This window comes from Triticum aestivum, chromosome 2B, assembly GCF_018294505.1.
Source record: "Triticum aestivum cultivar Chinese Spring chromosome 2B, IWGSC CS RefSeq v2.1, whole genome shotgun sequence".
Taxonomy (NCBI): domain Eukaryota; kingdom Viridiplantae; phylum Streptophyta; class Magnoliopsida; order Poales; family Poaceae; genus Triticum; species Triticum aestivum.
In genome coordinates this window covers 401,215,079-401,241,001 of record NC_057798.1, presented here as the reverse complement: position 1 = coordinate 401,241,001, position 25,923 = coordinate 401,215,079, and the positions used below count along the sequence as shown (strand labels likewise).

The 25,923-nt window shown below is 44.2% G+C and overlaps 2 protein-coding genes across 2 annotated transcripts; both read right to left on the bottom strand.

Annotated features, from left to right (window-relative positions):
• Nucleotides 1-14,402: 14,402 nt before the first annotated feature.
• LOC123041290 (peroxidase 1) lies at nt 14,403-15,673 on the bottom strand. Its single transcript, XM_044463932.1, has 2 exons — nt 15,161-15,673; nt 14,403-15,069 (listed from the first exon to the last, which is right to left on the bottom strand). The coding sequence occupies exons 1-2, from the start codon at nt 15,590-15,592 to the stop codon at nt 14,497-14,499; spliced, it is 1,005 nt and encodes a 334-aa protein (XP_044319867.1). The 5' UTR covers nt 15,593-15,673; the 3' UTR covers nt 14,403-14,496.
• A 5,320-nt stretch (nt 15,674-20,993) lies between these two features.
• On the bottom strand, nt 20,994-22,378 carry LOC123045148 (peroxidase 1). The gene has a single exon (XM_044468090.1). The coding sequence runs from the start codon at nt 22,316-22,318 to the stop codon at nt 21,305-21,307; it is 1,014 nt and encodes a 337-aa protein (XP_044324025.1). The 5' UTR covers nt 22,319-22,378; the 3' UTR covers nt 20,994-21,304.
• Nucleotides 22,379-25,923: the final 3,545 nt, after the last annotated feature.

Below are 25,923 nucleotides of genomic sequence, written 5' to 3'. Positions count from 1 at the left end.
GAAAGGGTGATGCAGCAAAGTAGAGTAAGTATTTCCCTCAGTTTGAGAACCAAGGTATCAATCAAGTAGGAGACAATGCACAAATCACCGAATACCTGCACAAACAATCAACAACTTGCACCCAACGCGATAAAGGGGTTGTCAATCCCTTCACGGTTACTTGCAAAAGTGAGATCTGATAGAGATAGATAAACGGTGAAGTAAATAATTTTGGTATTTTTGGTTTGTAGATTGTAAAGTAAAATATTGCAAAATAGTAGATCGGAAACTAGTATGATATAAAAGAGAACTTTATATGATGGAAAAGAGACCCGGGGACCATAGATTTCACTAGTGGCTTCTCTCAAGATAGCAAATAGTATGATGGGTGAACAAATTACTGCCGAGCAATTTATAGAAAATCGCAAATTTATGACGATATCTAAGGCAATGATCATGAACATAGGCATCACGTTCGTGTCAAGTAGACTGAAACAATTCTGCATCTACTACTATTACTCCACACATCGACCGCTATCCAGCATGCATCTAGAGTATTAATTTCATAAAGAACAGAGTGACGCATTAAGTAAGATGACATGAGGTAGAGGAATTAACTCAAGCAATATGATGAAAACCCCATCTTTTTATCCTCGATGGCAACAATATAATACGTGTCTTGCTGCCCCTACTATCACTGGGAAAGGACACCTCAAGATTGAACCCAAAGCTAAGCACTTCTCCCATTGCAAGAAAAACCAATCTAGTAGGCCAAACTAAACCGATAATTCGAAGAGACTTGCAAAGATATCAAATCATGCATATAAGAATTCAGAGAAGACTCAAATAATATTCATAGATAATCTGATCATAAATCCACAATTCATCGGATCTCGGCAAACACACCGCAAAAGAGTATTACATTGAATAGATCTCCAAGAACATTGCGGAGAACATGGTATTGAGAATCAAATAGAGAGAAGAAGCCATCTAGCTACTAGCTATGGACCTGTACGTCTGTGGTAAACTACTCACGCTTCGTCGGAGAGGCAATGGTGTTGATGTAGAAGCCCTCCGTGATCGAATCCCCCTCCGGCGGGATGCCGGAAAAGGTCCATAGATGGGATCTCACGGGTACGGAAGGTTGCGGCGGTGGACAAGTAGTTTTGTGGCTCCCCTGGATGTTTTCAGGGTATAAGAGTATATATAGGCAAAGGAACTAGGTCAGGAGACCCACGAGGGGCCCATGAGGTAGGAGGGTGCGCCCTCCACCCTCGTGGCCGCCTCATTGCATCTCCTACTTCATCTCCAAGTCTCTTGGTTTGCTTCTGGTCCAAGAAAGATTATCGCAGAAGTTTCATTCTGTTTGGACTCCGTTTGGTGTTCCTTTTGTGCGAAACTCTAAAACAGGCAAAAAAACAGAAACTGGCACTGGGCTCTCGGTTAATAGGTTAGTCCCAAAACTAATATAAAATGGCATATAAATGCCTATTAAACATCCAAAACAGATAATATAATAGCATGGAACAATAAAAAATTATAGATACGTTGGAGACGTATCATACCCTATAGTGCAGTTAGTGGGATAAGCTTCACCAAGAGTATTGTGAAGCAGAAACATGTAGCGAAACAAGCATATTATCAAAGTTATGATTCTAGTTGGGCATGATAGGATGCTCGTCAAGAAACCCAGGGACGAAATACATGGTAAGACCATTCTGGCACTTTATCTTGCGTCCCACAAGATGTTTTAGGTCCCCAGCACGTCAGAAGTCTTTGATTTCCGGTTGGAGACCTTTCCCTTGGCACCTAGTGCCATGAAGCAGTAAGTTGGAGCAGAGTCATCCTCATCATTAGCTTCAGCTTTGGCGATGTGACAATTGTCTTCAGTGTTGAAGATGGACTTGGCGACGAATGCCGAGGCAAGAGCCAGGCTTACCATGCCTGAATTAGACTCCTCCTGAGACTCCACCTCCGCCTCCTCCACTTCTTCTTATTTGATTCCTTGTCCCACTGAGGACACTAAGAGATGTAGTGGCCAGTCTTCTTGCATTTGTGGCATGTTCTCTTCTTGTAGTCACGAGATGACGCCTCATCGTTCTTTGAGCTGGATCTTGAAGACTTGCTGAAGCGATTCTTCTTGGAGAACTTCTGAAACTTCCTCACAAGCATTGCAAGATCTTTGCCAATGTCTTCAGGATCACCAGAAATGCAATCGGATTCTTCTTCAGATGAGGAAACAACCTTAGCCTTCAAAGCACGGGATCAACCATAGTTGGGACCATAGATGTCTCTTTTCTCAGATAGCTGGAACTCATGTGTGTTGAGCCTCTCAAGTATGTCACATGGATCGAGGTCTTTGAAGTCAGGACGCTGTTGTGTCATCAAGGCCAAGGCGTCGAAGGAGCTGTCAGGTGATTTCAGAAGCTTCTTCACTATTTCATGCTTGGTGATCTCATGGGTGCCAAGAGCGCGAAGCTCATTTGTGATATCAGTGAGGCGATCGAACATGAGCTAGACATTCTCATTGTCATTCCTATTGAAGCGCTTGAAGAGATTGTGAAGAACATCAATCCTTGAGTCTCTCTGAGTTGAGACGCCTTCGTTGACCTTGGAAAGCCAGTCCCAAACCAGCTTAGCAGATTCCAGTGCACTCACACGGCCACATAGCCCTTTGGTCAGATGACCACAAATGATGTTCTTGGCAGTTTAGTCTAGTTGCATGAACCTCTTGACATCAGCAGCGGTGACGCCTTCACCGACCTTGGGAATGCCTGTCTTGACGACATACCAGAGGTCAATGTCAATGGCTTCAAGATGCATGCACATCTTATTCTTCTAGTAGGGGTAGTGCCATCAAAGACTAGGCACGTAGCAGAGACCTTGATTATCCCTGCAGTCGACATAGCTAAAACTCCAGGTGGTTAAACCGAATCACACAGAACAAGGGAGCACCTTGCTCTGATACCAATTGAAAGTGCTAGTTATCAACTAGAAAGAGGGTTAACAGGCGATTTTTATGAAAGTCTTCAAAACACGAGTGCTTTGAAGACAAACTGGTAATCTGAACCTATAGGATATGCAGCGGAAAGTGAACTACACTAGGCAAGCAATAGTCAAGCAAGCAATACAGTGAAAGCACGAAGACTAACATCAGCTAGGTAGAAAGGATCAGAATGGAAGACAATATGAAGCCAAATAGTTACAAGTCTTCACACAGTGAAGTCAAATGGATCAGGCAACAAGCAATGACTTCACGAAGACAAACTGAAAAGTAAGGAGGGTAGGGGATAGAACTAGTTGCTTGGTGAAGACCGGGATTTGGTAGACCAGTTCCAGTTGCTGTGACAACTGTACGTCTGGTTAGGGAGGCTGAGATTGAACTCAGAAGACTGTGTCTTCACCTTATTCCCCTAGAGCTAAGGACACTTAGTCCTCGCTCTATCACTCAGGTAAGTCTTCAAGGTAGACTTCCAAACCTTCACAGACTTCGTTCACGGGCAATCCACAATGACTCTTGGATCCTCAAACCGTGACGCCTAACCAGCTGGAGGATGCACAGTCCTCAAGTGTAATAAGTCTTCAGATCACGCGGGCAGAAAGACTTCAATGGTGCCTAACACTCTTTGGCTCTGGGTGTTTTGGGCTTTGTCCTCGCAAGGATCTCTCTCTCCCAAAGGCTTCGAAGGTGGGTTGCTCTCAAACGACAAAAGTCATGCACTAACTCTAAGCAGCCACCAATTTATGGATCAGGGGGTGGGCTATTTATAGCCAAGTGGCAACCCGACCTGATATGTCCGAAATGACCCTGGGTTACTAAGGAACTGACATGTGTCCAACAGTCAGATTTCAAACACACACAATAGCTTGGCTTGGGCTACAAGCAAAGTTGAATCATCCAGCTTTGGATAAGATTTGCTCTCATTGTCTTTGCTCGAAGACATAGGATTTGGTTGAGCATCACTTCAGTCATCTGACATTGTTCACTTGGACCCCACTTAATAGTGCGGTGGTCCCTATGACTCAAGAAAGAAGACAGAAACTGTGAAAGTAACTTTGTCTTCGCACTCCATAGTCTTCAAGTGAATGTCTTCATCGTCATTATCTTCAAAGTGAATGTCTTCATGAACCATCATTGTCTTCAATGTCTTCATACATTTTTAGGGGTCATCTCTGGTAGGTAAACCGAATCAATGAGGGACTACTACCTGTGTTATCCTGCAATTCTCACAAACACATTAGTACCTCAACCACTTTTGTCGTCAATACTCCAAAACCAACTAGGGGTGGCACTAGATGCACTTACACTATGTTCTAGATCTGATCTTGCAATTTATATGCACCTGCTACGTGTTATGATACGCAAACCCTGGAGTGACAATAGTCGGGATACTTTCCGTTGATGACCGTAGTTTGAGGAGTTCATGTATTTCACTATGTGTTAATGCTTTGTTCCAGTTCTCTATTAAAAGTGAAGGAAATATGCCCTAGAGGCAATAATAAAGTTATTATTTATTTCCTTATATCATGATAAATTTTTATTATTCATGCTAGAATTGTATTAACCAGAAACATAATACATGTGTGAATACATAGACAAACATAGTGTCACTAGTATGCCTCTACTTGACTAGCTCGTTGATCAAAGATGGTTATGTTTCCTGACCATAGACATGAGTTGTCATTTGATTAACGGGATCACATCATTAGGAGAACGATGTGATTGACTTGACCCATTCCGTTATCTTAGCACTTGATCGTTTAGTATGTTGCTATTGCTTTCTTCATGACTTATACATGTTCCTACAACTATGAGATTATTGAACTCCCGTTTACCAGAGGAACACTTTATGTGCTACCAAACGTCACAACGTAACTGGGTGATTATAAAGGAGCTCTACAGGTGTCTCCAAAGGTACATGTTGAGTTGGCATACTTCGAGATTAGGTTTTGTCACTCCGATTGTCGGAGAGGTATCTCTGGGCCCTCTCAGTAATGCACATCACTATAAGCCTTGCATGCAATGTAGCTAATGAGTTAGTTACGGAATGATGCATTATGTAACGAGTAAAGAGACTTGCCGATAACGAGATTGAACTAGGTATTGAGATACCGACGATCGAATCTTGGGCAAGTAACATACCGATGACAAAGGGAACAATGTATGTTGTTATGCGGTTTGACCGATAAAGATCTTCATAGAATATGTAGGAGCCAATATGAGCATCCATGTTCCTCTATTGGTTATTGACCGAAGACGTGTCTCAGTCATGTCTACATAGTTCTCGAACCCGTAGGGTCCGCACGCTTAAAGTTAGATGACAGTTATGTTATGAGTTCATGGTTTTTGATGTACCGAAGATAGTTCGGAGTCCCGGATGTGATCACAGACATGACGAGGAGTTTCGAAATGGTCGAGACATGAAGATTGATATATTGGATGACTATATTCAGACACCGGAATGGTTTCGGGGGTTATCCGATATATACCGGAGTATCGGGGGGGTTACCGGAACCCCCCGAGGGGTTAATGGGCCTCATGGGCCCAAAGTGGAGAAGAGGAGGGGCGGCCAGGGGAGGCCGCGCGCCCCTCCCCCTCTAGTCCAAATAGGACAAGGAGGGGGTGGCGCCCCCCTTTCCTTCCTCCCCTCTCTCCCTTCCTTCCCCCTCTCCTACTTGGACAAGGAAAGGAGGGAGTCCTACTCCCGGTGGGAGTAGGACTCCTCCTGGCGCGCCCCCTCCTGGCCGGCCGCCCACTCCCCCTTGCTCCTTTATATACGGGGGCACCTCTAGACACAACAACAATTGATCCTTGAGATCTATTAGCCGTGTGTGGTGCCCCCCTCCACTATATTCCACCTCGATAATATCGTAGCGGTGCTTAGGCGAAGCCCTGCGTCGGTAGAACATCATCATCGTCATGATGCCGTCGTGCTGACGAAACCCTTGCTCGACACTTGGCTGGATCGGAGTTCGAGGGACGTCATCGAGCTGAACGTGTGCAAGAACCTGGAGGTGTCGTGCTTTCGGTGCTTGATCGGTCGGGCTGTGAAGACGTACGACTACATCAACCACGTTGTGCTAACGCTTCTGTTTTCGGTCTACAAGGGTACTTGGACAACACTCTCCCCTCTCGTTGCTATGCATCACCATGATCTTGCGTGTGCGTAGGAATTTTTTTGAAATTACTACGTTCCCCAACAAAAAGGAGGCCTTAATATCCCTTAGTTACCTTATGGACCCCGCTACCACGGGAGGGTAGGACAAAAGATGTCATACAAGTTCTTTCTATAAGCACGTATGACTATTTACAGAATACATGCCTACATTATATTTATGAACTGGAGCTAGTTTTGCATCGCCCTAGGTTATGACTTTTATATGATGAATATCATCCAATGATTCACCGATCCAATGCCTACGAGTTTTTCACATATTGCTTTTGCTAAGTTACTATTGTTATTGCTACTTTCACAACCGCTACAAAATCAATGCTATCACTGTTACCATTACTATTACTGTTACCACTGCTACCAAAATTATCATATTGTCGTGCTACTGATTATCTTGCTGCAGATATTTAATCTCAAGGTGTGGTTGAATTGACAACTCAACTGCTGATACTTGCAAATATTCTTTGGCTCCCCTTGTGTTGAATCAATAAATTTGGGTTGAATACTCTACCCTCGAAAATGGTTGCGATCCCCTATACTTGCGGGTTATCAATGGTGTCTAGATTGGATCTCGTGGTTCTGGAACTTGCGGCGGCTAGAATTGTGTTTCGTTGACTCCCCTAGGGGTTTTGAAATATTTGGGGATTTATAGGGCAAAGAGGTGGTGCGGGAGGCCACCAAGGTGGCCACAACCCACCAGGGCGCGCCTGGCCCCCTGGGCACGCCCAGGTGGGTGGTGCCCCCCTCGGGGAAACCCTCTGGTACTTCTTTGGCCCATGTTAAAAACTCTCTAAAAAATTTCGTTGCGTTTGGACTCCATTTGGTACTGATATTCTGCGAAGTAAAAAACAAGCAAAAAAACAACAACGGGCACTAGGCACTATGTCAATAGGTTAGTCCCAAAAAATGATATAAAGTTGCTATAAAATGATTGTAAAACATCCAAGAAAGATAATATAACATCATGGAACAATAAAAATTTATAGATACATTGGAGACGTATCAACATCCCCAAGCTTAATTCCTGCTCGTCCTCGAGTAGGTAAATGATACAAATAGAAATTTTGATGTGGAATGCTGCCTAACATGTTCATCACATATTCTTTTGTTTTGTAGCAGGGACATATGGACTTTTATATGGTTCAAAGCAATAGTATAGTTTTGACATGAAATTTCAATACTCAAGCATATCAAAAAGCAACCATGTCTTTCAAAATATCAACACTAAAGAAAGTTATCACTATCCCATCATGTTCAATCATTGATCCATTCATGAAACACACTCGCATATTAGCTACATCCAATGCTCAAGTACGATCTTAGTGCCCCTTAGTTGTGCTTTATATGATAAGATGGAGACTCAAATAAAAAATAAAAATGGCATAAAGTAAATAGATAGGCCCTTCGCAGAGGGAAGTAGGGATTTGTAGAGGTGCCATGGCTCAAAGCCTAAATTGAGAGATTTTTTTTTGAGAGGCATACTTTTCCCGTCAACGAAAACGACCGAGTAATACCCAACACTTTCCATGCTAGATATATCATAGGCGGTTCCCAAATAGAAAATAAAGTTTATTCCTTTTTCCACCATTCTTTCACAATCCATGGCTAGCCGCGGGTGCCTTCCATACCAACACTTTCTAAGGAATTTATTATTTGACAACATAAAGTAAATTCTTTTTTCATTTCGGGATTGGGCATCCCTAATACCTTTGCCACACTCTTGGGCAATGACAAATGGATAAACACTCATCTTGAGAATAACACATCTAGCATGGAAAATATTGGCCACCCCTGCCGCTTCATGAGAGGTACGAGCAAACAAAAAGGAACTTTATTTTGAAAATTAGAGATGGCACATACAAATTTGCTTAGAACAGCATGGGAATACCACATATAGGTAGGTATGGTGGACTCATATGGCAAAAACTGGTTTTAAGGATTTTGGATGCACAAATAGTATTTCTCCTTAATGCAAGTGGAGGATAGCAAATAGATTGAGAAGCAACCAACCAAGAAACGAGAAATCACATAAGCGAGCATTAAGCATAACTAACACCGAATAATGCACCACAAGTAGGATGTAATTTCATTGCATAACTATTAGCTTTCGTGCTTGCATATGGAATCACAAACCTTAACACCAATATTCTTAGTAAAGTATAATTATTCACCAACATGACTCACACATCACTATCATCATATCTCAAAACTATTACAAAGAATCAAGTTTATTTTGTCCAATGATCTTCATAAAAGTTTTTATTATATCCTTCTTGAATATCTATCACTTTGGGACTATTTTCATATATTGCAATTTCTTTTGACAAGGTCAAACAAATTTAAGTGAAGAACACGATCATAAATTTTTTCGTCTCTCAAAGTAATATAAGTGAAGCATGAGAGAATTTCTTCAAAAATTTACTAATTCTCAAATAAATCTAAGTGAAGCCTGAAAGCATTTCTTCAAAAATATTAAATCACACCATGCTCAAAAAGATATAAGTGAAGCACTAGAGCAATTCCATAGCTCAAAAAATTTAAGTGAAGCATAAAGAGCAATTTTAACAAATCATAGCATAATTTTGGCTCTCTCAAATAGGTGTGTCCAGCAAGGATACTTATGATAAACTAAAAAGCAAAATAAGCAAAGACTCATATAATACAAGACGCTCCAATAAAAACTCATGATATGTGATGAATAAAAATATAGCTCCAGGTAAAATACCGATGGTCGTTAGAAGAAAGAGGGGATGCCACTCGGGGCATCCCCAAGCTTAGTTTCTTGATTCTCCTTGAATAATAACTTTGTGTGCCATGGGGCATCCCCAAGCTTAGGCTCTTCTCACTCCTTATTCCTTCATCCATCGTGATCTCACCCAAAACTTGAAAACTTCAATCACACAAAACTTAACAAAACTTTCGTGAGATCCGTTAGTATAACAAAGCAAATCACCACTCTAAGTATTGTTGCAAACCCATTCATATTTTCTTTTTGCATTATATCTACTGTATTCCAACTTTACCATGGCTTATACCCTCCAATACAAACCATAGATTTATCAAAATAAGCACACAATGCAAAGAAAACAGAATCTGTCAAAAACAGAACAGTTGGAAGTAATCCGGAAAATTCATATACTTCTGTAATATCATAAATTCTGAAAAATTAGGACAAGTTGGGAAATTTGCATATCAACCGTGTGTAAAACACTCGGAATTTTATCGTGCTTCTGTGATTTTACAAAATTCTTCTACTGGTCGCAAAACTTTCTATTTTTCAACAAGATCAAGTCAACTATCACCCAACATGATCCCAAAGGCTTTGCTTGGCACAAACACTAATCAAAACATAAATAACACAATCATATCAGTAGCATAATTTTGCAAATACTCAAGAACAGAAAGAAAAAGGCAGAAATAAATTTTATTCATTGTGTTGCCTCCCGACAAGCGCTATCGTTTTATGTCCTTAACTAGGTATAAGATTTCAATGATGCTCACATGAAAGACAAGAATTGAAGCACAAAGAGAGCATCACGTAGCATGTGAAAATCACATTTAAGTCTAACGTACTTCCTATGTCTAGGCACTTTATAAGAAAACAAATTATCAAGGCAAACAAAAATTAGCATATGCAAGGAAGAAGAAAGAAACAATAGCAATTTCAACATAATGAGAGGTAATTTAGTAACATGAAAATTTCTACAACCATATTTTCCTTTATCATAATAATTATATGTAGGATCATATTCAAATTCAACAATATAGCTATCACATAACATTTTCTCTTCATGATCCACATGCATAAAAGTTGTAAAATCTTCCAAGATAGTGGGATCAACATCAACTAAAGTCATCACCTCTCCAAACCCACTTTTATCAAAAATTTCACAAGATTGAACACTCTCCAAATATGTGGGATTATTTTTACCTAGAGTTGACACTCTTTCGAACCCACTTTTAATATTATTGCAAGCATATTCATCATGAGATTTACATAAATTTTCAAGATCATAAGAATCATTATCACCCCAATCATGATCATTGCAATAAGTTGTGGACATAGCAAAACAAGCATCCCCAAGCTTGGAGTTTTGCATATCACTAACACAATTGACATTAATAGAATTTATAATAACACCATTGCAATCATGCTTTTAATTTCAGGAGCTATCATGAATCACTTTATAAGTTTCTTCGTTTAACACTTCATCACAATTTTCAGATTCATGAATCTCCAGCAAAACTTCATAAAGATAATATAGTGAACTCAATTCACTAGCGATTTGTTCATCATATAAGATTAGCAAGTGGATGGGGATCCATATCAATAGATTTTTAGCAAGCGAAGATGCAAGCAAATAGAAGAAACACGACAACACAAGCAAACAAAAGATCAAACAAAAAAAAGGTAAATATATTTTTGTGAAGTGGGGGAGATGAAAACGAGAGGCAATTGGCAAATGATGTAAATTGAAAGGAGATAATATTTGTGATTAGGAACCTGATAGATGTTGATGATGTCTCCCCGGCAACGGCGCCAGAAATTCCTTTTGATGTCGCTTGAACTACGTCGGTATTTCCCCAAAGGGGAAGGATGATGCAGCACAACTACGTAGGTATTTCCCTTAGTTATGAAACCAAGGTATCAATACAGTAGGAGAGCCAAGCAACACTATGTAAACGGTACCTACACACAAAGAATAAATACTTGCAACCCGACGCTTATAAGGGGTTGTCAATCCCTTTTTTCGGGTAACGGCGTGAGATAATGTCAAGTTGACAGGATAAAATTGTGATAGATTGGATAAATAGATCTCGATAAAGTGCAGAATAAAATAAATAACAAAAAATGCAGCAAGGTATTTTTGGGTTTTTGGAATAATAGTTCTGAAAACAAAAGCAATTAAAAATAGATCTCAAAGCAAATATGATAAAGAATAGACTCGGGGGCCGTAGATTTCACTAGTGGCTCCTCTCGAGAAATAGCAGATGGTGGGTAAATAAATTACTGTTGGGCAATCGATAGAAAATTAGATAGTTATGATGATATCCAGGCAATGATCATTATATAGGCATCACGTGCAAGATTAGTAGACCGACTCCTGCCTGCATCTACTACTATTACTCTACACATTGACCGCTATCCAGCATGCATCTAGTGTATTAAGATCATGAAGAAATGGAGTAATGCAATAAGAATGATGACACGATGTAGACAAGATCTATTCATGTAGGTATAGCCCCCATCTTGTTATCCTTAATAGCAACGATACATGCATGTCTTGTTGCCCTTTTTATCATTGGGAAAGAACACCGCAAGATGAAACCCATCACAAAGCACCTCTTCTCATGGCAAGAATATTCGATCTAGTTGGCCTAACTAAACCAAAGATTTGAAGAAGAAACACGAGGCCATAAGTAATCATGCATATAAGAGATCAAAAGAAGACTCTAATAATATTCATGGATATAGATCTGATCATAAACTCAAAGTTCATCGGATCCCAACAAACACACCGCCAAGAGAGTTACATCAAATAGATATCCAAGAGACCATTGTATTGAAAATCAAAAGAGAGAGAGCAAGCCATCTGGCTACTGTCTATGGACTCGTAGGTCTATGATGAACTACTCACGCATCATCAAAGGGCACCAATGAGGATGATGAACCCCTCCGTGACGGTGTCTAGATTGGATCTCGTGGTTCTGGAACTCGCGGCGGCTAGAATTGTGTATTTATAGGGCGAAGAGGCAGTGCGGGAGGCCACCGAGGTGGGCACAACCCACCTGCGCGTGCCCTGGTGGGTTGTGCTCCCCTCGGAGCCCCCTCTGGTACTTTTTGACCCACTGGATGTCTTCTGGTCCAAAAAAAATCTCCAAAAAGTTTCGCTGCGTTTGGACTCCGTTTGGTACTTATGTTCTGTGAAGTAAAAAACAAGCAAAAACAACAACTAGCACTTGGCACTATGTCAATAGGTTAGTCCCAAAAAATGATGTAAAGTTGCTATAAAATGACTGTAAAACATCCAAGAATGATAATATAACAGCATGGAACAAGCAAAAGTTATAGATACGTTGGAGACGTATCAACAGCTTTTTCAAAAACGCGGTCATGGCGGCAATTTTAGAAAATGTTGCCATCGCGACCGTTTCAAAAACATTATCGTGACACCAAATTTACAAAACAGACCGTGACACGGAATTGTTAGCGCATCCTCCTGGGCCTTGTACACCTCCTCCATGTCGGGGTTCTCCATGTACACTTGCCACCATCACCTGTAACCTGTAGGCTCTATCTACATCTATTTCCTTAAAAGTGGCATTCTCGTGGCTCGAGCCATCATACCATGACACACATGCCACTTAACATTACAACATATAATCATCTCATACAAAAACTCATTATCATGACGATGGCTATACCACATCATATGCAAATCTGCAAAACCAAGTTAGACGTCCTCTAATCAGTTTGGAAAATTTCAATTACGTGGATTCTAGGCTTTCTATATAACACTAGCTACCTACGTACACAATCAAGGTGATACTTCTTGTTGCTAGATTAACTTTCTAGGTGTGTGAGCGAAGATACCTAATTGTAAAATCTCTAACCCCACACTAATCTTTGTCAAATACACATGACCCCCCAGAAGATCGTTCATCTTCATCACCCTCTTGTGTTTGCGACGATTCACTATTCTTGACTATGATGAAGCCCAAAGAATTGTTAGCCGATCGTCGACAGTCAGAGGCAACCGATTATCAGAACTTTATACAAAGCTACTCATGATGTCATTGAACTGAACCGAAGCAACACTCAAGGGAAGCATAGCAAGAACATCAAATCCTCACATCCACATGCGATTCTTAAGTGCAAAATTTTCGCATGGCTGGCCGTTCAGTACCACATTTGGATATCCGATCACAGGGCATATGGCATGGCCTCCAAGAGCAGTCGTCCGCTTGCTACTCATGCCTGCAAGACGAAGACACAGTTGATCACATTATCGTTCAGTGTGTGTACGCAAGGGAAGTTTGGCATCGTTGCATTGTGGCCCCGGATGAAAACCTCTCACTCATCAGGTGGTGGGACAAAGCGAGGAGCGGCTTCCTTGACGCCAACAAGAGAGGTTTCGACATCCTGTTCATTGCCATCACTTGGTCTTGATGAACAACGCAAAGCGAGAGTGTTTGGGAGAATGACCAATCATAGATGTCCAAGACTTTTGGTTGATCAAATCCTCGATGAAATCAAGGAATGGTCCAATACCGGTGTAGAAAGTTTACATCGTTTTGTGAGAGAGTAGTTTTTTCTTCTCTAGGTGTGGGTGTGGGTGGATCTACCACTGCTAGCAATGTTTGATCCATCTTGTACATATTTTGCTCCCTTCTACAAAATATTGTTCGTGTACTCTTGAAAATACAACGCAACAAACTAACGAAGCAAATTAACATCAATATGTATATAGCTAGCTCATGATAATAAACAAAGGACAACGCTAACGCCCACATGTGTGGTGGGAGTCAAACCCGCCTACACGCCCTATAATATACAGACTACGCCATGTCACCGCATGCATGCATGTGAAAATCTTTTTGGATTTTCAGTTTTTAAAATCTTTTATCTCTTCAATGAAAATTTGATTGAAGATCCGTTTTCACCATTAAATCCCTCGCGACGAGATCTTCAAAACTAGATCTCATATCAATATATTTTGACAAAATCTTTTTTTGGTTAAAAGTTGCCATGTCTATTGCACATGAATTACCATGATGTTTACACTAAAGTTGACATGTTATGTTTCAGCTATTTTCTTCTATATTAAAAAGTAATTTTTGACATATTATAAAATAGAGAATTAAGAAACTAGACTTGTCATGCACCATAAACTAAAATTGCCATGATACATGCACTTAAAATTGCCATGGTTCATGCAAAAAAATATTTTCATAGTCAAAGTATTCGAATTGCCATTATCAAAAACTAAAATTGTCATGGTCTACAAACTAAAATTGCCACGTGGCAACTTTAGTTTAAGCATCATGGCAACTACACTGCAAACATCATGATAACTTTTGGTCAAAAAAAATTCGTCGAAACATATCAACATGGGGTCTAGTTTTGAAGATCTCGTCGAGACGGATTTAATGGTGAAAACGAATTTTTAATTAGGAAATAAAATATTTTTAAGCCAAAAACCAAAAAGATTTTTGCTGATGTCATCTATTCATACGTGGCAAAATGAATGGTGATGAAGGCGTGTGGGCGCGTGAAGAGTAAAATATATCGTGGCACAACCTAGTTCGTGACAATGCAATCATGCGTGAGCCTAGAGTACATTCAGTTGACAAGGTTGCACTTGGTCCTGATCTTCCCTTGGTTGCCGGTGAGCACGCCGATGGCGCCCATCTTGGCCATGGAGACGCGGAAGTCCCGGAAGAATTCCCCGTCGTACCTGCCAGTGGCGGCGCGGCGGACGTAGGCACCGGCGAAGGGATGCTCCATGAGGCCGGCGTCCGACCGGAGCAGCCCGCGCCTCCTGGCCACCTGCCGATAGTAGCTCGTGTCGAATGTCCCGCAGCTACCGGCGTCCATCTCTGCTGCCGCGCTGCTATCGCTGGGGCCGCGGCAGCGCATTCTCAGCCTATCGGCGTACCTTCCGTCCAGGGTCGGGTCGGTGCTGCGGATGCTGCCATTGTAGAGGCGGTCGGCGAAGGATGAGCAGTGCGCCTTCCCAAGCGTGTGCCCGGCCGAGAGCACGACGAGGTCCTTGACATCGAGGCCCTTGGCCGCGAACACCTCGATCATGACCGTGATGTTTCCGTAGAGCGGCGGCAGCTCGCCGCAGTTTTCGGCGCGGGACGTCCGGCCGTCCCTCCGGCCGAGCGCCACGGGCCAGGATGGGCCTTTGCTCTGGGGTCGACGGATCAGATCCAGAGTTTCAGATACAGAAAGACAAGTTGGCAGTACGCGATGAGACAAGAGGCAAGTTCTTGTGATGTACCAGAACGACGGCGTCTCGTGCCATGAGCGCGAGGAGGTCGGCGCAGGAGACGGTGGCCGGGCACGCCTTCTCGAGCTTGTCCTTGACCCGCGCGACGGCGTCGAAGCCTCGGAGACTCTCGTTGGGTATGGCATCCTTCTCCGTGGGGCTCCCGTCTGCGGAGTCGAGCAGCACAGATGCATCGCAGCCCTGCACGAAGCAATCGTGGTAGTGCAGCCGGAGCAGGGACGCGGCCAGGTCCGGCGACGCCCTGACGATCCTCGTCGTCTCCCTGAACACGATCCTTTCCGCTCCCGGGCACGTCTTGTCGTAGTAACCGAACCTGATGCCCGGCTGCGCCGCGCATCCAGACAGGAGCGCAGCTAGAGCAAGTGACAGCCTTGTCACCAGTGCGGCCATCTCTCGAGCCTCCACTCGCTGGCGGCGAGCCATTGCCGGCACTACTGGTAGGCTACAGTGAAACTGGACACTTGCTCTATGTCTGCGTGGCTGCTGCCTTCAGTATTTATGGCTGATCTGCTCTGCATCTGCAGTTAAAATGGTTTTCGTTTCAGCCCCGACGAAAGGCTTCCATTTGACTATAGATTAAGAGCTTCGATTCTTGCATAGGGCGAGTTGACTTTGCCATTACGATATGCATATGCAGCAGATTTGTTGCGTTTCCGTTGCGTGCGGCGCCGTCCACTGTTTTAACTAGCTGTACACCGGTGCCGTAGCTGTGTCCATGCACGCTGCAAGCCTACAGCGTGACCCTAGGCCCGAATCTTTGGTTTGAACGCAGATTCAGAAGAAATGAAATGACGGCAATATGCTACTCCTACTCCCGATCACGATGCCCTTATCTCAAGATCCAAAGCCTCAATCTTTAACAGATAATTCCTCGTTCCACAAGACTACATAATTTTCCATCACATTGTAAATCCACAAGACTACATAAGTTTCCATTACATTGTAAGAGAGGCATAAATGTTTCAGTAGGTTAGTCTGTGATTTATTTGCCTATGTTAATTTTTTTTTAGAAAAGGAGGACGACCCCGACCTCTGCATCTGGGCGATGCATACGGCCATTTTATTAATTATTGACACAAGACCGTACAGAGTCATACAACAATAAGTCTAAAGCCACCAAAACAAGCAACAACTGTCGCTATCCCTATCCAGTTGATGTAGGAGCGCTGAAAGTCTGGGCCTAATACCAAACAGACCACGCAGCCAAACCTAAACATCTAAAGACTTGAGGTCCCACCCAGGACGCCTGCCTGGTATGGGCACCCACCAGTCTGGCGTGCTTCTCAACCAAGACCCCTGCCGGGTATGAGGCCGCCGCAGCCGCCTGCCACCAATCCATCTTCAGAGATGTACTGTTGCACCGACCTTGCCAGGCCTATCTGCCATCAACGCCACCATGACGCCAGACAGCTTCCACCTCCTGCACGAGTCCATCTCCGCGCATCAGACGCCGAGTCTCCACAGCGCCACGCCGCCGAGATCCGCCACCATCAATGTGTAAGATGAAGCACCCCTCCACCAAAGTCACCGTCCTCTAGTCCCTCGAGCCCGTGTGCACCTCCAAGAATGACGCCCCCAGGGGGGAAACGACACCAGCGAGTCGCCGTCATCCGATCTACTGATCTAGGGTTTCCCCCGGAGGTAGCAGAGAGTGGCCTTGAACTTCTCCACGACGATGCCTTCAGGAAGGAAACGACGCAGACAGCGTCGCCATCGCCGGCCTTGGCAATCGCCAATAGCAGGTTTTCACCTGGATTTGATCGAAGACCTCCATCCCTCGTGCACGGGTCGCCAAACCGCCGGGCACGCACCACCGGAACCACAATCCGTCGGCCAACCCCAAAGCGTTGCCGCCGCGAGGTCAGCTTTGGCTGGGGCGCCGGCAGCCATCCCCGACCCCCGGCCCATCCCACCTCCTCCCCCCCGGATGAAGAAGAGGAGGGGAAGGCCGAGGCCGAGGCCACCACTGCTGCGCCGACCCCTCCGCCAGCCGGCCACGGCGGAGGAAGCCGCCCGCAGCCCGCACCGCCAGCAGCCCGCCCCAACCAGATCTGGATCGAGCCGCCGCCGTCACCACACCAGCCGAGCACCACCGAGGAGCAGCCCATCACGCCACCCGCACACCCGCGCGCCAACCTGCGCCGATGAGGGGCCGCGCCGCGGCGCCCCGCGAGAACGCCGTGACCAGATCCAGGTCGGCCGGCCCGCGCCAGCCCTCCCGAACGAGGCGATGAAGACGCCCCGCCGCCGCCGGCGCCGGCCGGGCTTCGCCCGGGCGCGCCCTCTGGCGGCGGCGGGAGGAGGAGGAGGAGAAGAGAGGTGGAGAGGCGGCCGGCGGCTAGGGTTCCTCCCCTGCCGCCCGCGGGAGCGCCAGAGGAGGAAGATCTGGTTTCTGTAGTAATGCAAATAGGGATGTGGATTGTACCAAGTGTCTACAAACATAGCAACATCAATAAATTTCTTGTAAGCACCTATAGGCTTGTAAGCACTTTCTTGTAATTATATAAAAATGTAATCCCTATGTTAATGTAATTATATAAAAATGGATTTTGTACTAGGTAAACACTTTCTTGTAAGCACCTATAGGCTTGTCAAAGAAAACATAATTTTATTTGGTAAATCAATAGAAGATGGGGCAGTTGAATCACCCTGGGATCGGTACTATGCAAATCTAGCGCATATGCTAGCCTCCACATAATAACAATCCCGAGTCATCACTTTCTGCACAACATATACGCCATGTGGGTGGAACGGTCGGTATCACAACATAATTCTATACAAACCCGCAACAACAATGAATGAATACATTATGAGGGTCATACGACTAAGATGCAACTCATAAGATGGAAGCAAATATACCCTAGAAAAGTGAAGAACACAAGTGTCCTAAGAAGGCTCAAAATAAAAGTATATGATGTTCATATCGAGAAAAAGGCTTTCGCCCCGCTATATAGATATACTCATAAAAGTATAAGAAAGCAGGGATATGGTGTTCATATCCTTGCCCAGGCCCAGGTTCGACCCTGCGTGCGATAACTAGTTAACGTCGTCCAACAACAAACATGTTACCTGAATTGTTGTTGGCTGGATTGCAACACTCTAGGGAAAAGAGTAAATTAAGCAAGATGAATACGCAGTCGTATTCATAAGACTTGCATCAGATCTACACTAAGTATGAATCATTCTCAAGGAAGAGGATATATGAGTCAAGCCACGGCAAGTGCTAAAGCAACCTAGAGAGACATGCTACAAATTGTGTCAGAGCTAAGAAAAGAGAACATATAAGAGAGCCATCTACACTAATAGCCGTGCGATGCAACCGCACAGGTCCACATCGACGGGTGTCTGCCTGACCATTTCCTATTAGGGGCTTAAGGCGCCAGTTACAAGCTATTCTACTAACTGCCGCCCACGCTCAATCCCCTATCACTAGCAAATGGGTCGGGCCATATATGGATCATAGCAGGAGTTCGTTCTATTCCCAACCGATTTTGGGAAACTTCTAGAAGTTGTCTGGTCAGTTTTTTGTTCTGTCTTTTCTAGACTAGGTCTTCTGTCTGTTTTTTTTATTTTTTTATTTCCTTTTTGAATGTGTGAGCTTTATAAAAAAATTGAACATTTTCTCAATTTCATTTTTTTCCATTTTTAATTGTATGTTCTTTTTTTTCAAATTTGTGAATAATCTTTTAATTTTGATGAGCTTTTTCAATTTTTATGACTTATTTTAAATCCATGAGTTTTTTTCAAATTAATGAACTATTTATTTGAACTTTTTCAAAAAGCTGAAGTTCTTCAAATTTGTGAACAATATTTTAATTTTGATGAGATTTTTCAATTTTTATGAACTTATTTTAAATACGTGATTTTTTCAAATTAATGAACTATTTGGAATTTTTTTGAACTTTAAAAAAATTGAAGTTCTTCAAATTTGTGAACTATTTCCAATTATTGAACCTTTGAATCAAATTTTTATGAATATTGTAGTTTTTCGATGGTGAACAGTCAACCAGTTTTTCGTACCTTTACCAAAACTGCCTGGTTCTTCGACTTTGTTATTTTGTTTTTGATTGCACGAATTATGTTAGTAACACAAGAATAGCGAACAAAAAGAAAAAAACAAAGCTAGCGAGTGAGCAAGAGGGCGGAAGGGTAATTGGGCCATGGCCCATGAATCAGCCTAGCGATTTCGGTGCACCTTTTAGGCGGCATTTCCTATTTGGCGCCACATGCGCCAGTTAACGTGCATTTTGTAAACTGGCGCCTGTGGCATCTGTAAATGGGCCGCCCATCTAGGCGCCGGTTGACCATTTTTTTTAAAAAAATCTGTGAACTTTTTTGAGATTGATGAACTTTTTTGAATATTGATGAACATTTTGTATTGAAAATGGATAAACTTTTTTTTAGTTCCATGATTTTTTCTAAAAATACGTGACATTTTTCAATTTCTATGAACTTTTTTCAAATTTAATGAACTTTTGCGAAATTGGATGAACTTTTTTTCATTTTGAATGAACTTTTTTTTCAAATTGATGAACTTTTTCAAAATTTATGAACCTTTTTTAAAGATATGAACATATTTTTTCAAATGGATGAACTTTTTTTCTTCAAATCTGTAAACCTTTCTTCATTTCATATTTTTATTTTCGCAAAAAAAACTAAAAATAATTAGGGCAGCACGTGAGTGGGCCGGCTCATGCTAGCAGCGCTGCAGGCGCCGGATTGTTAACGGGCGCCTGCAGCGCTGTATAGGAGCTCCCCTTTTAGGCGCCTGAAGCACCGAATAGGATGTCTCTAAAGCAAAGCCCATAGCTGCTTGTCGATGGAGGACATTCATCAATTGTGTTTGGCCTTTGGGCCGGCTGGGCAAACCTTTATGTAGTAGACAGTCGGGAAGTCGTGCTGCTAAGGCCACATAGGACCAGCGCACCAGAACAACAAGCTCCACTGATGAAGAGAAGTATAGATCGGAAGGATCTAACCTGTTGACACACGAACATAGACGAACGAAGACAAGATCACGTGGATCAACTGAAGACAAACGCCGACCGAATTCTACAAGATCCGCCGGAGACAAACCTTCACACAACCTCCGACGATGCTAGAAACACCACCGAGACGGGGACTAGACGGGGAGAACTTTATTCCATCTTCAGAGAGCAGTCGCCGCCTCGGCTCTGTGAGCAAGACGCAAACCCTAACAAAACTCAAAAAGCAAGAAAAACAAAGCCCCCCACCGGCAAGGGCCAGGATCCTCCACGCCTTCATGGCCTAAGACCACAGAAGACGAGGTGGACCAACGGGAAGCCCGAGGAACACTAGCCAAAGGGCCCTCTTTCTTCCACTGGAAGAAATAAAACATGTCCTCAGTCAACTGGATCTTCGAAAGTGTTGTATGCTAATTTTCTTTTCACATCTATAGGAGCACCTGTCTTTCACGTGAAGAAACAATGTTTACTCGTCGTTTTAGTGGGAACAACTTACTTGGTATCGATCTTTGGTATAGGTGTTGCCGTTTCTGTGATAAAATCCCATTTCTAAGTAAAGGATATCTGGGTTATGAGGACTTGGCGGCAAAGATTGAAACATAACGGCTTGTTTTAGAAAGCACAAATGAAGAAAAAAACTAAAGTTTACAAATGGTCGTTCATAACCCGTGTTGATACCGGCGATAATATACCAACGAAGAGGGGAGTGGGACCAAGAGTGGAACACTCAAGATGCAGCCCAAGTCCAGCGATTGTTGGGAGAAAAAAAGAATATTTCTAAGGAATTACAAGTTCCTGCGAAGGATTCATCTATCTATGATAAATAAGAGAAGATCTCATACGAGAAAATGTTTATTAATTTCGTTGCATCGTTACCGTTACATGATGCCAATACATGATGAACTGAAAAACCCCCTTAAAATGGAAATAAAAACAAGAAATTAAGCGGCACTCTACAATCAATATCAGTTACAAACATAGCCACCAGTGAATACACCGATAAAAGAAATAAGTGCGCGTAAATATATGACAGGTCAAGTTAATTAACCACGATTATATGTATGAACCAATGCAATCAAGCAAGCAAGCAATCATAGTACCGAGTTAACCATGCATGCACTTTGCACTACCCCGATGGTTGAATCGATGATTATTTGTTGACGGCGTAGCACTTGTTCCTGATCTCGCCCTGTTCTCCGGTGAGCACGCCGATGTTGCCCATCTTGACCATGGACTCGGCGAAGTCGCGGAAGAACTCGGCGGCGAAGAGGCCGGTGGCCTGGCGCCCGACGTATGCCCTGGTGGTCGGGTGTTCCAGGAGCGCGGAGTCGGAGTGTAGGATTCCTCTGCGCTTTGCCACGAGGCGGTAGTAGCCGGCGTCGAAGGTGAGGAAGCTGCCGGGGTCCATCTCCGCGAGCGTGGTGTTGTCGGCGAGGCTCCGGCACTGGGACCTCAGCCTGGCCACGTATGCGCCGTCCAGTGCTGGGTCGACGTCGGCGGGGTTATTGGCGCCGGAGAAGTTGTACAGCCGGTCCGTGAAGGAGACGCAGCGCGCGGTGCCGAGCGTGTGGCCGCCGGAGAGCACGACGATATCCTTGGCGTCGAGGCCCTTGGCGGCGAACATCTTGGAGAGGCGGGTGAAGTTGGAGGTGGGTGGGGGAAGCTGGTTCGTCTCGCTAGCGATGGACACGCGGCCGTCCCTCCGGCCGAGCGCGACGGGCCACGTGGGGCCTCCTGCGAGCACGACGGCGTCGCGGGCCATGAGGGCGAGCACGTCGGCGCAGGACACCGTGTTAGGGCAGGCGGACTGGAGCCTGTCCTTGACGCGCTGCACGGCGCCGAAGCCGCGGAGGCTCTTGTTGGGCGGCGCGTCCTTCTCTGCTGGGCTATTGGCGACGTCGGTGGAGTCGATCAGCACGGAGGCGTCGCATCCCCGGACGAAGCAGTCGTGGAAGTGGAGGCGGAGGAAGGGTCCGGCGAGCGTGGGCGCCTCCTTGAGGATCCCGAGCATCTCCTGCCGGACGATCTCCTCCACGTGCGGGCACGTCTTGCTGTAGAAGCCCACGTCCAGCTGAGCCACGGCGGAGGCCGTAGACAACAGCAGGAGCAACGCGCCGGCCAGCATTGCGCCGATGCGACTGCTGAGAGACCTTGAGGAGGCCATGGTCGCTGGAGTTGCTTGCTAAGTTATGGCTAGAGGGAGAGGGGGAGATTGTTACTTGGGATGCCTGTATGCCTCCGGGATGGCCGCCGCTTTATATAGTGTCTACCTACAAATTAGGATTGGGATTAGTGAAGAGTTCGCAATTAGCGCGCAGTGTAATGGTAGTAAGTACGTAGGGCATGCAGCTTTGTATGGCTGGTCCAGCTGCGCCCGCGGATGATTAAGCAGTACGTTGACGTCTACTGTTTCGTCAACCTTTTGTGTGTTTGGTCGGTGTGTGTTCACCTGTCACACGTTGGACCTTGCTACGTACCTAGCTAAGCACACTGAAGTCCGCGATCAGTGATTGGTATGAATATACCATCGATTATTCAATTCTTGTAGGAATGTGTTGGGAAGGCGCCCTTGTAGGAATCATTTGAGGGATCATTTGTCGTAAGAGGTAACTAACTGGAATTAGTCTAAGTAATTTTAACATGGTCCGTCTATATTAACTTTTCACATGAGAGATAAGAGTAATACTCATCTACGCCATTAATTTTACCTAAATGATAAGTGCCACACGTGTGACACGAAGTAATACGACATTTTTTACACTAATTTTAACATGGTCCGTCTATCTTAAACTTTACTGCAAGTTAGTTTTTTTACTGCATTGGGAGAGCCCTCATAGGAGTACATGGCAGAAAAGAAACGAGTCTACCAGAGAGCTACGTAGCAGCGAGCTTGCCCGTAGCATAAGGAAGGTATGCCCCAGAAACTGCAATGCTTGTAGTAAGGTTTTCATGGTTGGTAGCTGGCAAGTTTCAGTCACTGCCAAAGGGTGAAAACTCAACCACACGAATGCACGCATGGCGACACGGAGATCGGTCGACGACGGTGAGATTGATCTCCGTGGCTAGCCGGCCGGTCGGCCGGGCCGTAGCTTCGAAGGGAACAAACTAACACTTCTGGAAATTGCATGCACAGTTTTGGGACCAATTGAAATGTAGATTTTCTTCAGAAAAGAAAGAATCGAAACATAGGTGTGGATTGCTTCGAGGTGCACGTTGCTTCCAAGGCAACAAATACTCGCAACATCCCAGGGCGTGCTACAGATGCTTAGTCGCTGTTTGGGTTGGTACCCTTGCCGTTGCTCCTGGCTGTTGCTCTGCTCGGCTCAGAAACGATCGGACTCACTGTCAGGTTCGATTGGCATGGTGTTAAGGATTGTGTTACATGGATGGGACAGACTGCATCATCGAGTGGATTTTACTGCAAGTTAGTTTTTTTACTGCAAGCTGTTACTTCTATTAGGGCTCTCCCAATGCAGGTTTTTTTAACATGGTTTTGTAAGTATTTTGCGGATATGTCATAGTAGTAGTTAATGAAGAGAGAAAGAGGAAGACTCCATCTTAAGCTCTCCCAATTTCATATTTATTGTAGTATCTATCCGCGTGCATATAGCTAGACTCTTGCATGAGAGCCCATTCCTTCCAAATTTTTTATACCTCTCTCCTCCACATAGGCAAGATTGCCATGTGTAAATAGGCTATGAGCCTATTATTGTACTTGCTCTTAGATGGGGTGCTAGGTGCATTAAAAAGTTTAGCAAATAAAGTCCCCAATACATAGATGCTTAGTTTGTTGTTGCCAAGCTTCTTTCAATTAATTGTTTAACAACTAAACTCTTCCGTGCATAAGGCTAGACATAGTGAGAGTAACTTAGCTAGGAACACAACGCGCTCCAAGAAATTTTTGCTTATGTGGCATGTAGTTAATAAGAAGTGCTAACATAATATATTAATGTAACATAGCGCTTCTCAAGATAGGATGAGTCTACAAGCTAATAAATAAAGACCTCTACTGACACTAGTATTATGTTACTTTGCATTATGAAGGTAATAAGTTAGACTAGTGTCATATGCATGACACTAGTATAACTTACTCCCCACTATGACCAGCCTAAGACAAACTTCTTTCATTTATTCCCTCCATCCATATATATAGGGCCTAATGCCTTTTTTGAGACTGTCTTTGTCTATTGATAAGATTAATAGTACTCCATTGGAACCTTCTTTGTCCATTGGAGTATATGAGATGTATAATGCAAAAATTATATCATTGGAACCTTCTTTCATGTAAAAATTTGACGGTATGCTTTGTGTAACTTGAATGTCATATCACCAGCAAAAAAAAACTTGTATGTCATATATTATTGTTGTAACATGTGGTCAAAGTTAGTCTCAAAAGACGCATTAGACCCTATATATGGATAGAGGGAGTAAGTGTTTTGCATAGGTTCGTGTGCTTGGTATTGATTCTTTCCGAGTCACTAAACTCCTCTCTGTCAGATATCGGTATGCCCCTACCTACCACCCTCCTGCGACGCGCCGCTCTGGCGACCGCAGCCTCCATACCAGCCGCGTCAGACACCCCCGCCCCTCGCCCCCCTCGCGCCGGCTCGACCTCGCCGCGGTTCCCCCCCGGCTTCCCCTCACCGCGGTTCTTCCGGCCGGATCTGGTTGCGGGCCTGTTCCCGCAACTGGTGGGGATTTCCCCAGATCCGAGGAGCTCGTCGCCTGTGACGCCTGCAGCCGCCGCGGATTCGACCATGTGCCCAAGACTGGCGAGCTTCGCAATCAATGCTTCTGTGCTGGAGGGCATGCCACCGCCCCCTATTCATGGTGCCCACCGGCCGTGCCTCAAGACTCCTGCTATCTCATTCATGGCGCCTGGCCAATGCTCGTCACCCGAAGCTCCCTCGAGTCATGCGCGCCCTGTTGTACTGATAACCCGCAAGTATACGGGATAGTTGTAGCCTCTTTTGATAAGTAAGAGTGTCGAACCCAACGAGGAGCTAAAGGTAGAACAAATACTCTCTCAAGTACTATCGGCCACTGATACGACTCTACGCACGTTTGACGTTCGCTTTACCTAGAACAAGTATGAAACTAGAAGTACTTTGTAGGTGTTGTTGGATAGTTTTGCAAGATAATAAAGAACAAGTAAATAAAAAGTAGGGGCTGTTTAGATAAAGATGTAATAAAGTAAATATAGCGAGTGTGGAAAAGTGGTGGTAGGATTTGTGGAATTGTCCCTAAGCAATTGACTACTTTACTAGACCAATAGCAAGTTTTATGTGGGAGAGGCCACTGCTAGCATGTCATCCCTGACTTGAAATTCTATGCACTTATGATTGGGACTATTAGCAAGCATCCGCAACTACTAACGTTCATTAAGGTAAAATCCAACCATAGCATTAAGATATATTGGCCCCCCTTCAATCCCGTATGCATCAATTTCTATGCTAGGTTGAAGCTTCTGTCACTCTAGCCCTCCAATACATAGTCCTATCAACATACAACTAACCCTATGGTGTGATCCACGCGCGCGCTCATATGATGGGCACCAAAGGACAACAACATAACCACAAGCAAATTAAATCAATCATAGCAATTCATCAACCACCAATAGGACAACGAAAATCTACTAAGACATCATAGGATGGCAACACATCGTTGGATAATAATATGAAGCATAAAGCACCATGTTCAAGTAGAGGATACAGCGGGTTGCGGGAGAGTGGACCGCTGTAGATAGAGGGGGGAAGGTGATGGAGATGT

What these genes read in the sequence shown, in the direction of transcription:
- LOC123041290 (XM_044463932.1), bottom strand. Translation starts at nt 15,592, where the DNA reads ATGGCTCGCCGCCAGCGAGTGGAGGCTCGAGAGATGGCCGCACTGGTG. An exon ending in CACGAGACGCCGTCGTTCTG is followed by an intron (nt 15,070 to 15,160) that starts GTACATCACAAG and finishes CGTCGACCCCAG; the next exon opens with AGCAAAGGCCCATCCTGGCC.
- LOC123045148 (XM_044468090.1), bottom strand. Translation starts at nt 22,318, where the DNA reads ATGGCCTCCTCAAGGTCTCTCAGCAGTCGCATCGGCGCAATGCTGGCC.